Genomic DNA, 15079 nt, shown 5'->3' on the forward strand with positions numbered 1-15079 from the left:
CCGTCCATCCATCCATCCATCCATCCATCCATCCATCCATCCATCCACCCACCCACCCACCCACCTATCTATCTCAAAGCCATAGTGTTCTGATATATATCCAAGTGTCATATCCATATCCTGAAAACTAAGTACCATAGCTCAGCCATGAATGGAATTTAGTCTGGGGGCCAAGGGAAACGTACCAGTGTAGATCACCAAGCCATAGCACCAGTCTGTATTCCTGATGATGCAGCCTCGGAGTAGCAGCTTGTCATGGTCCAGGAAGTAGTTTTTCCCTTTATAGGTCAGTATTCCTGAGAATCTGTCCAGTTTGTTATTGGGAGCCTCACATCTCACTTCTCCTGCAGACAAATGAAGGTATAAGAGTTCTGCATCTGTAATCTCAGGCTTTTCCTAAGGATGGAAGGAGACTTAATAGAAAGGAGGAAATAAAATCCTTCTTTCAAAATACATACACATCTTTTTCCTAGCCTCTCTCAGTTACTGCGCATTTCTCACCAGCTCCTTCAAGAAAGGCAGACAAAGGTTTTCTCAGCACTAAAGAAGAATAACTCTGTATGTGACATGGATCATCCAGACAGAGAGAAAACCCCACATGATGGTGACATCAGTACTGCCAGATCATATGAGCTCTGAATCTGAAGAAACTCAAAAATGACTTAAAGCAAACCTAGTATTTTTTTCAAAATGGAAACAATTTGACCTTTTCCTGATTAGTAAAGTAAATATGCCCTTTGTAAGTGTTTAAGTAATACTAAAATGGTAAAGAAGGAAGTAAAATTCATTCAGTGTCTTGAGAAAAGTGCTATTTACCTTTTGAAGTACATCCTTCTATGTTTTTTCTATATAAGTACTCATAAACATACCCATGTTTCCAAAAACAGGTTTATGTTATATACAGCATGCAGTCTTTTATAAATTGTATTTTTCTTTTAATTACATGTTATATTTTTTATTTTTCAATAAATATCAACTTGCATATTGTTGTAATAAGTTGTATAGAAATCACTATGGATGTAGCATACTTTATTTAACCAGTCCTCTACTGATGAAAATTTAGGTAGGAAAACCCATTTTCTAACTCACCATTAAAGGCAGACAGAAGCTCCAGGTGATCTTCCATGTCACTGGTAACTGAGATGGCCTGCTTCACTTTCAGGTTGGTTTCACTAGAGTAAAAGACAAGTGACCAGAGTACAGGACACAAACAGGACTGTTGCACAGGTGCAGTATCTCCTACTTTTTCATAGGGTTTTAGAAAATAGATGTTACCAGTAAAGCCTGGGCTTTGAGTCTGAGCTGTAAAAGTCACTCCCACTGCTCCTCTCTCAGTATTGAGGTGAGATGGCTCTTCAAGGAAGCTGAGTGTTAGCCATTCACTCCCGTCTCTTTCCTCTGACTCCCTGCAACACACTGCCACTACTTAACTCATGAGATCTAGCTGGTCAGGTGCTCTAGAGGCTGAAGAAACATTGTAAATAACCTGGAGATAGTATCTGCTCCCTGCAAGAATAAGGAGTATGCCTGTAATCCCAGCACTTTGGGAGGCCAGGACGGGCGGATCACGAAGTCAGGAGATCAAGACCATCCTGGCTAACACGATGAAACCCCATCTCTACTAAAAATACAAAAAATTAGCTGGGTGTGGTGGCTGGCGCCTGTAGTCCCAGCTACTTGGGAGGCTGAGGCAGGAGAATGGCGTGAACCCAGGAGGTGGAGCTGGCAGTGAGCCAAGATCGCGCCACTGTACTCCAGCCTGGGCAACAGAGTGAGACTCCATCTCAAAAAAAAAAAAAAAAAAAAAAAACAAAATAAACAAACAACAAGGAGTTTGGCCAGGCATGGTCGCTCATGCCTGTGATCCTAGCACTTTGGCAGGCAGAAGTGGGAGGATCACTTGAGCTCAGGAGTTCAATGCCAGCCTGGACAACACAGTGAGACCCTGTCTCTATTTTTTAAATTAAATTAAAATTTTTTAAAAAGAATAAGGAGCAGATCCTGGTAAAAACTTGCACATACCTCCAAGGAAACATACTCCACACCTCATAAATATTTATGGGGCCCATGACAGGCTCTTAAGTAACTGCTTGCTGGAATGCATAGACAAAAAGAAAAATGGAATCCATGTTTCAAAAAATCGTGTGCATCAAGAAGTACAGTTGTAGGAATGAAGATCAATACAAAACTCCCAGGACAAGCTTTCTGCAGATGGCTCTATCCTCTTTAGACCTTAGCTTTTGGATGTTAATAAATTTCTACCTTAAATCCTTTATAGAACATGGCATTTTATCAGTGAATAGATACTTTTATATTCAAAATTTTTCCCTTGGAAACTTTGAAACTGTACTCGGAAATGTTACAGTTCTGTTATCCTCTTTCCCGCTACTCAGCATTATAGAATATGGCCAGAGTGTCTCTAATTTAGAGATGGAGAATGTGGGGTTTATTTGCCCTATTCTGTGCCCAGTGAATGCTCAATTGTTCCTGTCAAGAGCTCAGTCTTAGACTTGAGGGTCCCAAGGATGTGGTGTCCATCTTCTCTTATCTGGATATTTCTAGGCTCTCTGGCTCATATATTCAATATTCTATCTGAGAATAAAATTAATTCCCTGCCTAATGCTACCCCTCAGTGAGAGACCACTCTAAGCTGGCTAAATCATCTTAATGGAGCGTCAGCAGGGAACACTTACCCATCCAGGTCTGCTGTCTCTATGTATGTCAGACTATATGGCTCACTGCTAGAGAGTAATAGTATATCTGCCTGTGGTCAGAAAAGTCAAAGAAAGTCAGGAAAGCAGGAAGGTGGGCTCTTAACATTATAGTGTGACAAAAGCAGTCACCTTAGGAACAGATGTTCACCCTAAGCATTTTACAGACACTGATTTACTTTCTTTGTCTAGGATCTATCACTGCTATCATACACCCTCTCCCAAAGCTACTCACACTTTCCCTGTAACTAAAGTGAGAAATAGGCAAGGACAAGCTTCTTACTGCAAGAGCTATTGATTTCTGATGCAAAATGAGGCAACGAAGGTCATCAAAAGGAGTGGTAGCAGAAGTGCTCCAAGAGTCCCTGGTTACCCACTCAATCCAAAAAAGAACAAGTCACAGCCAAAAGAGGTACTCACCGTGACAGGTTGATTATTTTCTAGTTTTATTATATCTCCCACTTGAACATTCATCCATTTGTCCTCCTTCATCCTATAAGAAAATAACCTTTGAATATCTGCTCTGAGAATTTCCCCAAAGCTCTGCTTTGACAATCAAGATGATTTCCCCAACCTCCAAAAAAGGCTGAAAGGAATAAAGACAAGGCTCGAACTGGTCTGTGATGCATCCTTGCTGCAATCAAGAGTGGGACCCATTTCTCTTGACTTCAGGCTATAAGGGTTCTAAAGCCCTACAAACGTTATCTGTAGACATACATGCACATACATTTATTTTATTTTTATTTTTATTTTTATTTTTTTTAGCCAGGTGTGGTGGCTCATTCCTGTAATCCTAGCACTTTGGGAGGCTGAGTTGGGAGGACTGCTTGAGGCCAGCAGTTCAAGACCACTCGAGCAATACAGCAAGGCCCTTCCTCAAAAATATTTAAAAAAAAAAAAAAAGGTTTTTAAAGTAAAATAATTCCAATGGTAAAGTGTGTAAAAGGAAAATATTAAAGTCTTCTCTGTTACCAGTCTTTAGTTTTGCTCCCCAAGGATAGCCACAGTTAATAATATTTTTATATTTATTTCTAGAAAATATCAATCCATGTAATCACATATAACACACATGTAAATCACATTTAAAAGCCACACACCAGATACATAATTTTCTGCACTTTGCATTTTTCATTTAACAATCCATCTTGGAGAGCATTTATAGAAGATGTAGCTCATTCTTTTTGATGACTTAAATGTGTTCTATCATAAGGTCACATCAATTTTATCTACTTTTGTTTTGTTTTGTTTTGTTTTGAGACAGAGTCTCACTCTGTCTCCCAGGCTGGAGTACAGTGGCATGATCTCGGCTCGCTGCACCCTCCGCCTCCCAGGTTCAAGCGATTCTTCTGCCTCAGCCTCCCGAATAACTGGGACTACAGGCTTGGGTCACTACGCCCGGCTAGTTTTTGTATTTTTAGTAGAGACGAGGTTTCACCATATTGGCCAGGCTGGTCTCAAACTCCTGACCTCATGATCCGCCCGCCTCGGCCTCCCAAAGTGCTGGGATTACAGGTGTGAGCCACTGCGCCCGGCCTTTATCTACTTATGTTAAAATTAGATTATCTTTGATCCTCACATCCCTACTTTCCATAAAAGGCAGCCTGGCAGTATGAGCAGATTGTACAATAATAGTGGTTTGCTGCCCTCCTCTTTTTTTTTTTTTCAACCTCAATTTCCCCAAATAAACAGGGTCCATAAATCCTTCCTCCCTGAGAAAAGACTAAGAAGAATGTACATATTGCCACAAGCATTTTGGAAACATGAGCTATATCCTTGCAACAGTTATATTATACCAAGCACCCAAAGAGCAGGAAAAGAGTCTACAGGACACTGTCTGTTTTGTCTCTGAATGCAGGATTGTTATCTTCAGGGCATGACATACATCACCACTTTGCCAGCTACGCATAGGCATGGGTATTCCTAGAACACCTTTCCTAAGAAGACAGCTGCTTTGAGGAGGGCCAACTTTTCCAAAAAAAGTCCTTTTATATAAATCCACTGTTTCTTTTAAATACTTTTCTGACAGTACTGTAGAGCAGTAGCTACAAGCCTTGGAGACAGACGTCTGGGTGTTTGTTTTATTTTGTCTTGACTTGACATTCACTGTTACTCTGGCATTCTATCTTCCATGGTTGTCACCAGTAAAACATAAAGAGGAACAAGTGCTGTCACATTCTGGCTTCTCCTGGAGATATAAAAATTTATAATTTCTTACATAAGGAGCTGCCAAACTATTACCAGTTTGTTCCTGGACATTATAACAATCATGTGTCCCAGATCTGGGAGAGGTGAAGACATTCCTTACTGATTTAAAATACTCAATCTTGTAATCCAAAACAGTAAGCATGTTCTGAAGCTGTTCTTGCCCTGGGTTGGGGAAGGATTGCCAGTTTTAATAATCTAATAATTTGAATTTCAGTTTCTCCCACCAGAGGGACAAGAGATAAAGCCTTATGATTTTGAGAGTCAGTGAGTTAAAACTAAGTATTTCTCATAAAGTCAGGACCCTTGAAGGACAACACTATTAGTGAAAGAGCGATCTAAAAAAAAATTGGTTCGCTGGCAAGAAAGTTTGTCTATCTTAGTCTGGAGGGTTGCGGGCGTTAGTGAGTGGAGGACTCTTCCCTGAAAATCTGTAACCTCATATTGGATGGGGCTCAAATTTATACTTCTTTCAAATTAGGTATCAGCAGGTAATACCCTTGAGTCAACTGGCAGAAACAAACACAAACCCTCATAAAGGGATACAACCTCACCTCCAGCCACATAGAATTCCCTTAAAGAAGGTTCTACTAACGATGTGTTTGTAAACAAAATTATTGAGAAATGAAAAATGACAAAAATTACAACTTATAAAACAGACAAACGTTTAAAATAGCAGCTCTGTTTAGACCCATGTGTTCTAGAAAAAGAAAGCTGTTTTCTGGAACGTAGACTATTTCAACAACCAACCTCACCTCTGCATATTAAACTAATCAGTTACTCGGTAGCTTACAGAGTCTAACCAGGGTCTTGTCTGTTAAATCCCACCTTAAAATCCCTCTATAAAAAATTCTTCAATAATCTTATAAAACCCAAGTGCTCAAGCTACTTGGGTGAGTTGATTTGACTAAATCCTTTTGGTCAGCAATTCTTAATATATTCAGTTTTGTCTTTTCTTTTTATTTCTATTTCCCTTCTTTTCTTTTTAACTACAACTGACTTTTTTGGTGGTATCTTATGCGACATTTCAACAGGTCAAAACTCTTGAGGAAACAATCCATCATGAGTAAGAATCAGCAGACACAATACACAACAGGATTAGCTGCCCAAGCTCTTGAAATGATAGAATTATATGATAAATATTACAGCTATTGTGTGTTCGATAAGGCCACCATAATAAAGGCTGGACCTCAATCCTGAACTCCTTCAGGTTTGCACTTTCTTGCAATCATGCTTCTGCTCACACTGGTCCCTTTTCCTTTCACACAGTCTCTACTTGTCGAATTCTTCACCTTCCCTTAAGGCCTAGTACAAACACCACACCGCTTCCAGAAAGTCTTCCTTGATTCCTTTAACCAGTTATAATTGCTTATTTTTTATTAATTTCTATAGTAACTTTTTGTACCTCTTAGGACAGTCTTCATATTTTGCCTTACATAGGAATATGCCTTCCTTTTTCCATTCCTGCAACACTTTAGATAGCTATGACCAAACACTACAGCAGTGGGGCCAACTTCAATACTCTGTTTGGATTGCTAACACAAAAGATGACCTGACCAAAGGCTATAGTAGAATGGACAAAAACCATGTCAGAATCCATTAATGTTCTAAAGACAGATGTTTCCATGCTATCACACTAATAATATCACTTGCATAGTAATACCATAAAATATTGATTACTTTAATATATATTATTTTATTTCTATTTTCACAAGCACCCTCTAAGGTAGAGAATATTATTTCTATTTTATAGAAAAGAAAAATGAGGCCCACACAGTTATCTGAGGTGACATGACAAATTCAGGGCATGCTAGATCTAGAAACAAATTATTTCTATGTCTGAGGTTCTTTTCAGTGTCCTGAACTAAGCCCAACCCTTTCTCAGGACTGATTCTACCTAAACTAGCTTCCCTAGAAGAACTTACTTGCCATTCACCAGTAGCAGAACAGGCAGGTTGTTGACTCGATCGTCACTTTGATGCCTTTTCTAAAATCACACAAGAAAATGTTCAGGAAATAGACCTATAACAAACTGCATATAGATGATTAACATTTTGAAATATTACACAATGTAGTTCTCTTCTTTGTAATTCTCCTTTTCTCCTATCCCAAGCCCTTCTCTCCTTAAAACCAGGCCAAGAGGTTGATTATCTCTGGGAAGCTGGGAAGAGAGGGCAGGAAAAGAATCCAGGGAGAAGAAAGAGGCAAAATCTTGGTTTTAAATATCAAAAGCAAAAAACCTGGGGGAATGAGAATAACATATCAAAAGCTGCAGAGGACACAATTCAAATGATGCGCAGGGCTACAGAATCCCATGTGCCTGGGTAGGTGCGGGGAAAGCTGAGTATTCTCAAGCAGACTCCTACCTTACCTCCAACCATGGTTGACATACAAAGGCTTCTACAGTGGCTGAGGAAAGAGGCCAATATTTAAAGACCAAATAGAAGGGAAACAAATAGAGGCTATGTCCTGATGCCAGGATTCACATAAATCTCTTCCTTCCAGTTGAGATTACTCCCTGAGTAAAGGGTAGGACTGGGAGTGGGGCAGAGAGAATCCTGAATTTGTCAGAATTCAAAATTGTCCAGATATTTATCATAAAGAGACTGAATTCTAAACCAGAAGTAATTGGGTTACAGTGAATTGGCAAATTAATTTTTGGTTCTCATTGGAGAGAGTTAAGATGGGGTATGCATTTGGTTATAAGCTAAACTGAGTTCAGTTATAGAGAAATAAAGTTATATTTTTATACATCAAAGCTGTGACTGAAAGGTAAACCACAACATGCTAATCCTGGGTTTACAGAGATAAAGTGCTGAGGAAACAAGGTGTTCTCAAACTAGGCTAAAAATCTATTCTGGCAAAATCAGAAAGACCCTCTTAGGGAAACTGCAAGCAGGTCTATAGGACTGGCTTTCCAAATCCCACTAGTAGGCATGGTACTGGGTCCTTACTCTCACCCCTCTATGCTACGCCTGCTGTAAGAGGCAAAGAGGAAGCCATGCAGCACTCACTGTCAGCTAGTTTCTCTTTCAAGGCCAGGACAGAGGGTTCCTAGCTGTGCACACTTAACAGAATTGAAAGTTGGAAAGGAAAATAGAGTTGCAGAGGAGACAGGAAATGTGGAGACATAACAAGAAAAAGAAAGAATAGGAGAGATGAAGCAGGGGCAGATGGATGAAGGGACAGGGAATATAGAGTAGGAGGAGGAGCAGAGGAAAAACGATGAGAACAAAGCTAGAAAAAACTAAGAGAGGAGTAAAGAAACAGTGGGTTATTAAAGATGGAAGGAGGCTTGGGAGAGGGGCTAAAAGTGGTGGTAGTAGGAAGACAGAGAAAGACCTTGTTTTGCCCTTTTCTGGCCATACATAGACCACCAATCTTGGGCCTAAAGGTACTGCATATTACTCTGGGATGGATAAGGAAAGGAGAAAGGAAAATATCTCGTTCCATTCAGGGTTTCTTGTTAGCACTAGGTAGTCCTGGGAAGCCCTTCATGCCCACAATCTGACTAGGTGCAGTGAGGAACTAGAGGCCGAGGAAGCCACTTCACCAGATCGTCGATGGCATCTTTCACAGCTGTTATGGACAGCACCACCATCAGGGGTGTCATAGTTGTATACCATGTCAAGGAGGAGATCTGGGGAATCAACTAAGAGAGGGAAAGGGAGAGAATCTTGGGTCAGAAAACTCAAAGGATAATATATTCCCCCCCGCCACCACATCCCTCACCCTCAACATCATTTTCACCTCCATTTGTTCATACAAATTCCAACTATCCTAGTTGCTTTCCACTGTTGTATCTTTCATATAACCCCCCAAATATAAGCAAACATTTCCCAAGGGAGGAGAAAAGAATAAAAGGCTCTAAGTTGCTACCTATCTATACTGAACCCCACAACCTTTGTGTTGATGGCAAAGAGTCATTTCTCCTTTGACAGTGAAAAGTAATGGGTGTGGAGAGTGGGTAAGAGTAGATACAGAAAAACTACATGCTCTCCCACACCCTTCAGTACAAGGAGGAGTGAGATGATCTGTCCCTCTCTCCCAATTTGGGCCTACCCTGCCCTGCTTCCTGTTCTTATGCTGGCACTCATATACTAAACCATCCTAAACCTTCTTTAGCACTCCCACATGTTGATTTTATGTCAGGGAGGCTGGGACAAGAAGGAGGAATAGAGTTGGAGTTGTGATTGGGGTGAAGAATCTGTAGCCCCCTATGGTCATGCTGAACTGTGGCAATGCAGCCATGATGAGGAGCTCCCCTTCCTTAGAATGTGGTGACCTTGTCCCTTTCCTTGTATAGAGGCTTGCTATACACTAGCTGATCCTGACCACAGCTATTCTAAGGGACTGGTCTGAGACTCCAGTCATCCATGTTCCTGTTGTCTAAAGACAGAAGACATTTCCCAGTTTAGGGAGGAAAAAAACTGATTATACAGCCTGACCCCAGAGAGATTCATAAAATACTCTGTGAAAAAGGCCCCCAAAAGGAATACCTGTAAAAATAGCAAAATGAGGAAATATGCATTTGCAAGTCTCTGGAACTGTTCAAATAGGTTCAGAGGCAGGAAATTAAAGACACTATATTTTGAGGTCTTGATGGTATTGTTCTGTGAGTAAACAAACAAACAAGAAATACACAATTAGACAAAAGACAGCTCAAAACTGGGTTAATAAGCAGCTGCCACTACCTCCCAGTCTACCCTTCCCCTACAAAAAAGACCAAAACCACTGAGTGAAATGAGAAAAAGCCACCAAAGCACCCCGACTCCAACCACCAGCATGGGGAGGGAGAGAGAGAAGGAATCTCTAATTTCCCCCTTTTTCTTGCGGCCTAGAGAGGCCTAGAGGGTAGAAAGAAGGCAAGGCTGCTCTATATGATACTTGGGGGAATGTATCTCTGCCCTGATAGAGTTCTTGTTTATTCATATCATTGATAGTAATAATGATAATCAAATCAACAGCAATAAAAACTTACATTTATTGAGTACTTACTACGTGAAAGGCACTTTCTAGCATTTTATATGTAGCAACTCATTTACTCCTTACAACTACCCTATGAGGGGGGTACTTTTGAGGATGAGGAAATTGAGGTACTGCATCCAGAGCTCTCTAACAAAGCTTTCCTTAGCCAGGCAAACTCAGTCTGGTGTGCCTTTCTGTGCTTTTTGAAGGATGTCAGATGCTAAAAGCAAAATACTGTCTTTCAACCCTAGCCCACTGAAGGTTTCGATAGGGGTCACTATCAGCATTGGAGAATCATTTGGCCCTTAATTGTCCTAAGAGGATTTAAAGAGTTTTGGCTTATATCTAAGCTATTATTTTGCTGAGTGAAAATGGGAACTTGTCTACTTCCTCGATTCTGATCTCAAGATGTTCACAGGACCATCTTACTTTCTACCTTGGAGTCTTAAATCATTTGTCCTAAGATGTCAGAGCTCAAATCTAAGAGCTCTAAAAGCAGGAGAATAAGACCAAATAATTCTCTAAGTTCAAGGCTTATCTCCTACCTCTTCCATTTAAAAGGACAGAACAAAAGAATAAAAATAACTAATGGATACTAGGCTTAATACCTGACTGATAAAATAATCTGTACAAAAAATCCCCATGACACAGGCTTACCTATGTAACAATCCTGCACATCCTGCACATGTGCCCCTGAACTTACAGTTTTTTTTTTTCAAAAGAAGAACCTACCTGCTGGCCTAGAATACAGATACCGCTCAAGCATGAAGAATTCTTTTTTTTTTTCTTTTTTTTGAGACGGAGTCTCGCTCTGTCGCCCAGGCTGGAGTGTAGTGGCCGGATCTCACCTCGCCCAGCTAGTTTTTTTATTTTTTATTTTTTTAGTAGAGACGGGGTTTCACCGTGTTAGCCAGGATGGTCTCAATCTCCTGACCTCGTGATCCACCAGTCTCGGCCTCCCAAAGTGCTGGGATTACAGCCTTGAGCCACCGCGCCCGGCCAAGCATGAAGAATTCTTGCTAGGCCTTGCCTTAGGAGGGCATCAAAGTCTTTCTCTTAGAGAATTAAAACCATTCAGTGCTAAGACTAAAACCTGAATCTTGTGTTCCTACCCAGAAAGTTAGATAGGCTATCCAGGCAAGCATTGCCCAAGGTCTATTTCCTCAGGGAGGAGAAGTGGTCAAATAACTTAGCACTTAGGAGTTTAAAGATCCAAGCCAAAACCAAGATTTCCTTGGTGTTCTTTCCATGATTTTCTAAATAATAATCAATCAGACACTATAGCATTTCTCAAGTCTTGCTCTGTTCACAGTCCTATGCTGGACTATACTAGTGGAGGCTGAAAAATAATTAGACAGGGTCTCTTCTGGAGAAGCTCATGGTCTGTCTCCAACAAAGTTCTAGTGAAATGATCTCTAAGGGCTCTTCTTGTCATGAGAGTATATAATTCTAACATGGAAATAGCTTTCTTTGATCATAAGATACTTTGAATTTCTCAGTGTCTAAGTCCAGATGGCTGTGATACTTGGACCCAAAGATCTTCTGAGAGGTGGCCTTACTGATGTAGCTAGCCTTCACTGTTGATTTTCCATTTGATTTTATAGTCATTTAATATATTTCAGGTTTCTACTCACGTAGGTAGCATTCTGCCTCAAGATAGAAGTACAGGTATTTGTTTACTAACTTGGCAACTAGAGTGTTTCATTTTGCTCTTAAATGTAAAACCAGAAGCAATATCCTAGTAACATCTCCTTAACTATGAAGTTCCTCAGAGTTTAGTCCTTTTGGCAGAGGTGATAAAATTTAAACATGATAGAGGTGGTTAATTTTGGTTTGGTTATTTTTTTCTTTGGGCAGTGATATGGGACTGAAGGTTAACTGGGAAAATAGAAGAGAATAAAAGGCCAAGGATATAATGAGAATCAGTAGTTAGGAGTTGGGAAGATGACAAGGAGTCACAGTGGAAGAAGGCAGAGAAATAGGAAAATGAGCAATGCTCAGGGCCAGGGAAATGAAATGGTGTTAAATATATCAGAATCAGTCAAATCTGTTCATTCACTCATTAAATATTCAATATATATTTATTGAATGTTGGCTGTGTGCATAACATTGTGATAGAAACTGTATCACAGATATACTCTGTATGCAGAGATAAATGAGATACCCTTTTTCCGAGGGCTAATTATTGGAGAAACAGAACTAACATTTTCAGAACCATACTTAACTCCTATGACCACCATGCAAGGTGAACATTATTATGCCCATTTTACAGATGAAAGAACTGAAGATCAGAGAAGTTAACAAACTTATCTAAGATATTAAGGTTGGCCGGGCGCGGTGGCTCACGCCTGTAATCCCAGCACTTTGGGAGGCCGAGACGGGCGGATCACAAGGTCAGGAGATCGAGACCATCCTGGCTAACACGGTGAAACCCCGTCTCTACTAAAAGTACAAAAAACTAGCCGGGCGAGGTGGCGGGTGTCTGTAGTCCCAGCTACTCGGGAGGCTGAGGCAGGAGAATGGCGTAAACAGGAGGCGGAGCTTGTAGTGAGCCGAGTTCGCGCCACTGCACTCCAGCCTGGGCGACAGAGCAAAGACTCCGTTTCAAAAAAAAAAAAAAAAAAAAAAAAAAAAAGATATTAAGGTTAGTAAAGGCCGAGCTATATTCAAGCTCAGATCTGTCTGATGCCCAAACCTAGATTTACTGTCCCCACTGCTTGTTATGTAGGTCTAGAAGATACAGAAGAGAAAAACCTGCTCTCATGGTCATATCTTGGATACTATTATTATCCAGAACCATTTGATACGGTTTGGCTCTGTGTCCCCCACCCAAATCGCATGTTTAATTGTAATTCCCAGTGTTGGGGAGGGACCTGGTGGGGGGTGATTGAATCATGGAGGTGGATTTCCCCCATGATATTCTTGTGTTCTCACAAGATCTGATGATTTAAAAGTGTAGGATCCCCTTCACTCTCTCTCTGTCTTTCCTGCCACCACGTGAAGAAGGTGCTTGCTTCCCCTTTGTCTTCTGCCATGATTGAAAGTTTCCTGAGGCCTCCCAGTCATGCTTCCAGTTATGCCTGAGGAACTGTGAGTCAATTAAACCTCTTTTCTTCATACATTACCCAGTCTCAGGTAGTTATTTATAGCAGTGTGAGATTGGACTAATATACCACTCTTACTCAGAAATCATAAACTAATATCCCACAGAGACCACAAACATATATTTTTATATAATTATAGCTACGTATATGTATACATAGCTACACATGCATGTAATTATATTATGTATAAAACCATTGCTTGTGATCATAGAAGACTGAAAACAACCCAAATGTCCATTTAAAAGGAACTGATTAAATAAAATATGTTAAATCTGCAGAGCAAATACTATATATTATAGCTGAAGAAGGAAAAAAAAGAAAAAAACTATTATAAAATTATGATGATGAAAACATCTCCAGGATACAGTGTTAAGGTTCAGAATAGTGTAAAAATAGGAAAATAAGACTATATATTTGTATTTGCTTTATTTGCACAAAGAGACACTAATCTGATTAATACACACAAGAAAACTAACAGTGTTTCCCTCAGGGGAGCAGATATGGACAAGGATGGGGTATTGGAGCACGCCTTTTCAATATATATCTTTTCATGAATTACTTAGTCATAGATACATAAATAAGTGAAAAATGAACAATCCAATAGAAAGTGAGCAAAGATCATTAATAGGTATTTTCCAGAAAAAGAAATACAAAAGGCTAATTAACATGAATGTCATTTTCATCTAAGAGCTGGCAAAGATGAAAAAGATTGATAATAGCGAGTTTGATAGGAATGTGGAGAAACAGGCAGTCTCTACTTTAAGTAGAAACATAAATGGATATAATTCTTTTTGGGGGCAATCTGGCCTCTGATAATTTTAAATTTTTAGTGTGTTTTTCTTTTGGCACAGCCAATTTACTTTTAGGAAACTTTCACAAGATACAGTCACACAAATGTGCCAAAATATATGTATAATGGTGTTCATTCAGCACCATTTAGCATAGCAAAACACTGGAGACATTTAAATGTTCATCAATAGAAGACTGACTAAATAAATCAAGGTTTATCAATATAATGAAAAACAATGTCGCTATTAAATAAATAAGGGATATCTATATGTATTGTCATAGATAAATGTCTAAGTGAAAAAATAAAATTGTAGTACTATGCTTTCATTTGCGCAAGAAAAAGCTACAGTATTTATTTTCTGGGAGTTACATATAAACCTGAAATCTGAGACATTCTCTCCCTAGCTTATGTCACTGGATTAATTTTGGCTTCTGAGCCTTCATTGCACCACTCATTGTTTAGGAGCTTGAAAGAAAGTGTAATAGAATCTGTGTTATATAGGATCTACATCTACAAAGAATTTCATGCTCCCCCAACAAAGAAGAATATTATAGAATACTGACCCCCTTCTGAAACAGCCAGAGGGAAGACACTCACCGGATATACAAAAATACTGTTGAATTCTTTGTTGTTGGCTTGCAGATATCTCTCATGTTCTGAAAAAAGATGGGATAAACGATGAGATGGATGCCCTTGTGTATATCGGACTGGGATGTTGGCTGCTAGTGAAGACTTCACTAGATCCCCACACTTTCTTGCTGAAGATATCTATTTAAGGATGGGAGTTTGTTTCTTTAATAAAAATAATCAAGAAATGTAATAAAAATAAAAATATTCAAGTATTGAAGCTTTCTGGAGGCAACAGGACAAGTAACTCCTGAGGAGTTCTCCACCATCAATGCTTCTAGTACTTCCTAGATTATGTCTCCACAGACAACAAGATGGTCTGCACCAATTTTAGTGCCAAACACAGAAACCCAGCCTTCCCTCATAAGTCAATTTTAGCACTTTGTCTTAATATATCTGAGGCTGTTTTCCAAGTCAGCTTGTCCTAAACTGCTTAACTAAATTTAAATTAATAAATCATGACTGAGCATCTATTGCACAGAGGCCAGAGTACTGGATGCCATGGAGGGATAAAACGATGAGTAAGACAGTCTCTGACTTCAAGGACTTTAGTATAGTAGAAGCCTGATAACTACTTGACAAAATCATCACATCAAAACATAGAGGTGTTTGTTACAAACTATTACAAATAGTGAGCCTGTTACCATGCTATGAACAAACAAATATATATATGTGTG

General features: G+C 39.6%; 1 protein-coding gene across 1 annotated transcript in view; it reads right to left on the reverse strand.

Moving 5' to 3' along the window:
- The window catches only part of LOC126938110 (phospholipid-transporting ATPase FetA-like), a 110471-nt gene that overhangs the window by 60351 nt on the left and 35041 nt on the right, over positions 1-15079 (reverse strand). The window contains exons 3-10 of the mRNA XM_050762285.1: positions 14373-14431; positions 9413-9526; positions 8467-8565; positions 6839-6900; positions 3132-3204; positions 2694-2764; positions 1090-1172; positions 186-344 (exon numbers count right to left, since the gene is read on the reverse strand). Of these exons, the coding sequence (XP_050618242.1) occupies positions 186-344; positions 1090-1172; positions 2694-2764; positions 3132-3204; positions 6839-6900; positions 8467-8565; positions 9413-9526; positions 14373-14431 (720 nt within the window). The remainder of the gene's footprint in view (positions 1-185; positions 345-1089; positions 1173-2693; positions 2765-3131; positions 3205-6838; positions 6901-8466; positions 8566-9412; positions 9527-14372; positions 14432-15079) is intronic.

Source organism: Macaca thibetana, chromosome 15 (assembly GCF_024542745.1).
Source record: "Macaca thibetana thibetana isolate TM-01 chromosome 15, ASM2454274v1, whole genome shotgun sequence".
Taxonomy (NCBI): Eukaryota; Metazoa; Chordata; class Mammalia; order Primates; family Cercopithecidae; genus Macaca; species Macaca thibetana.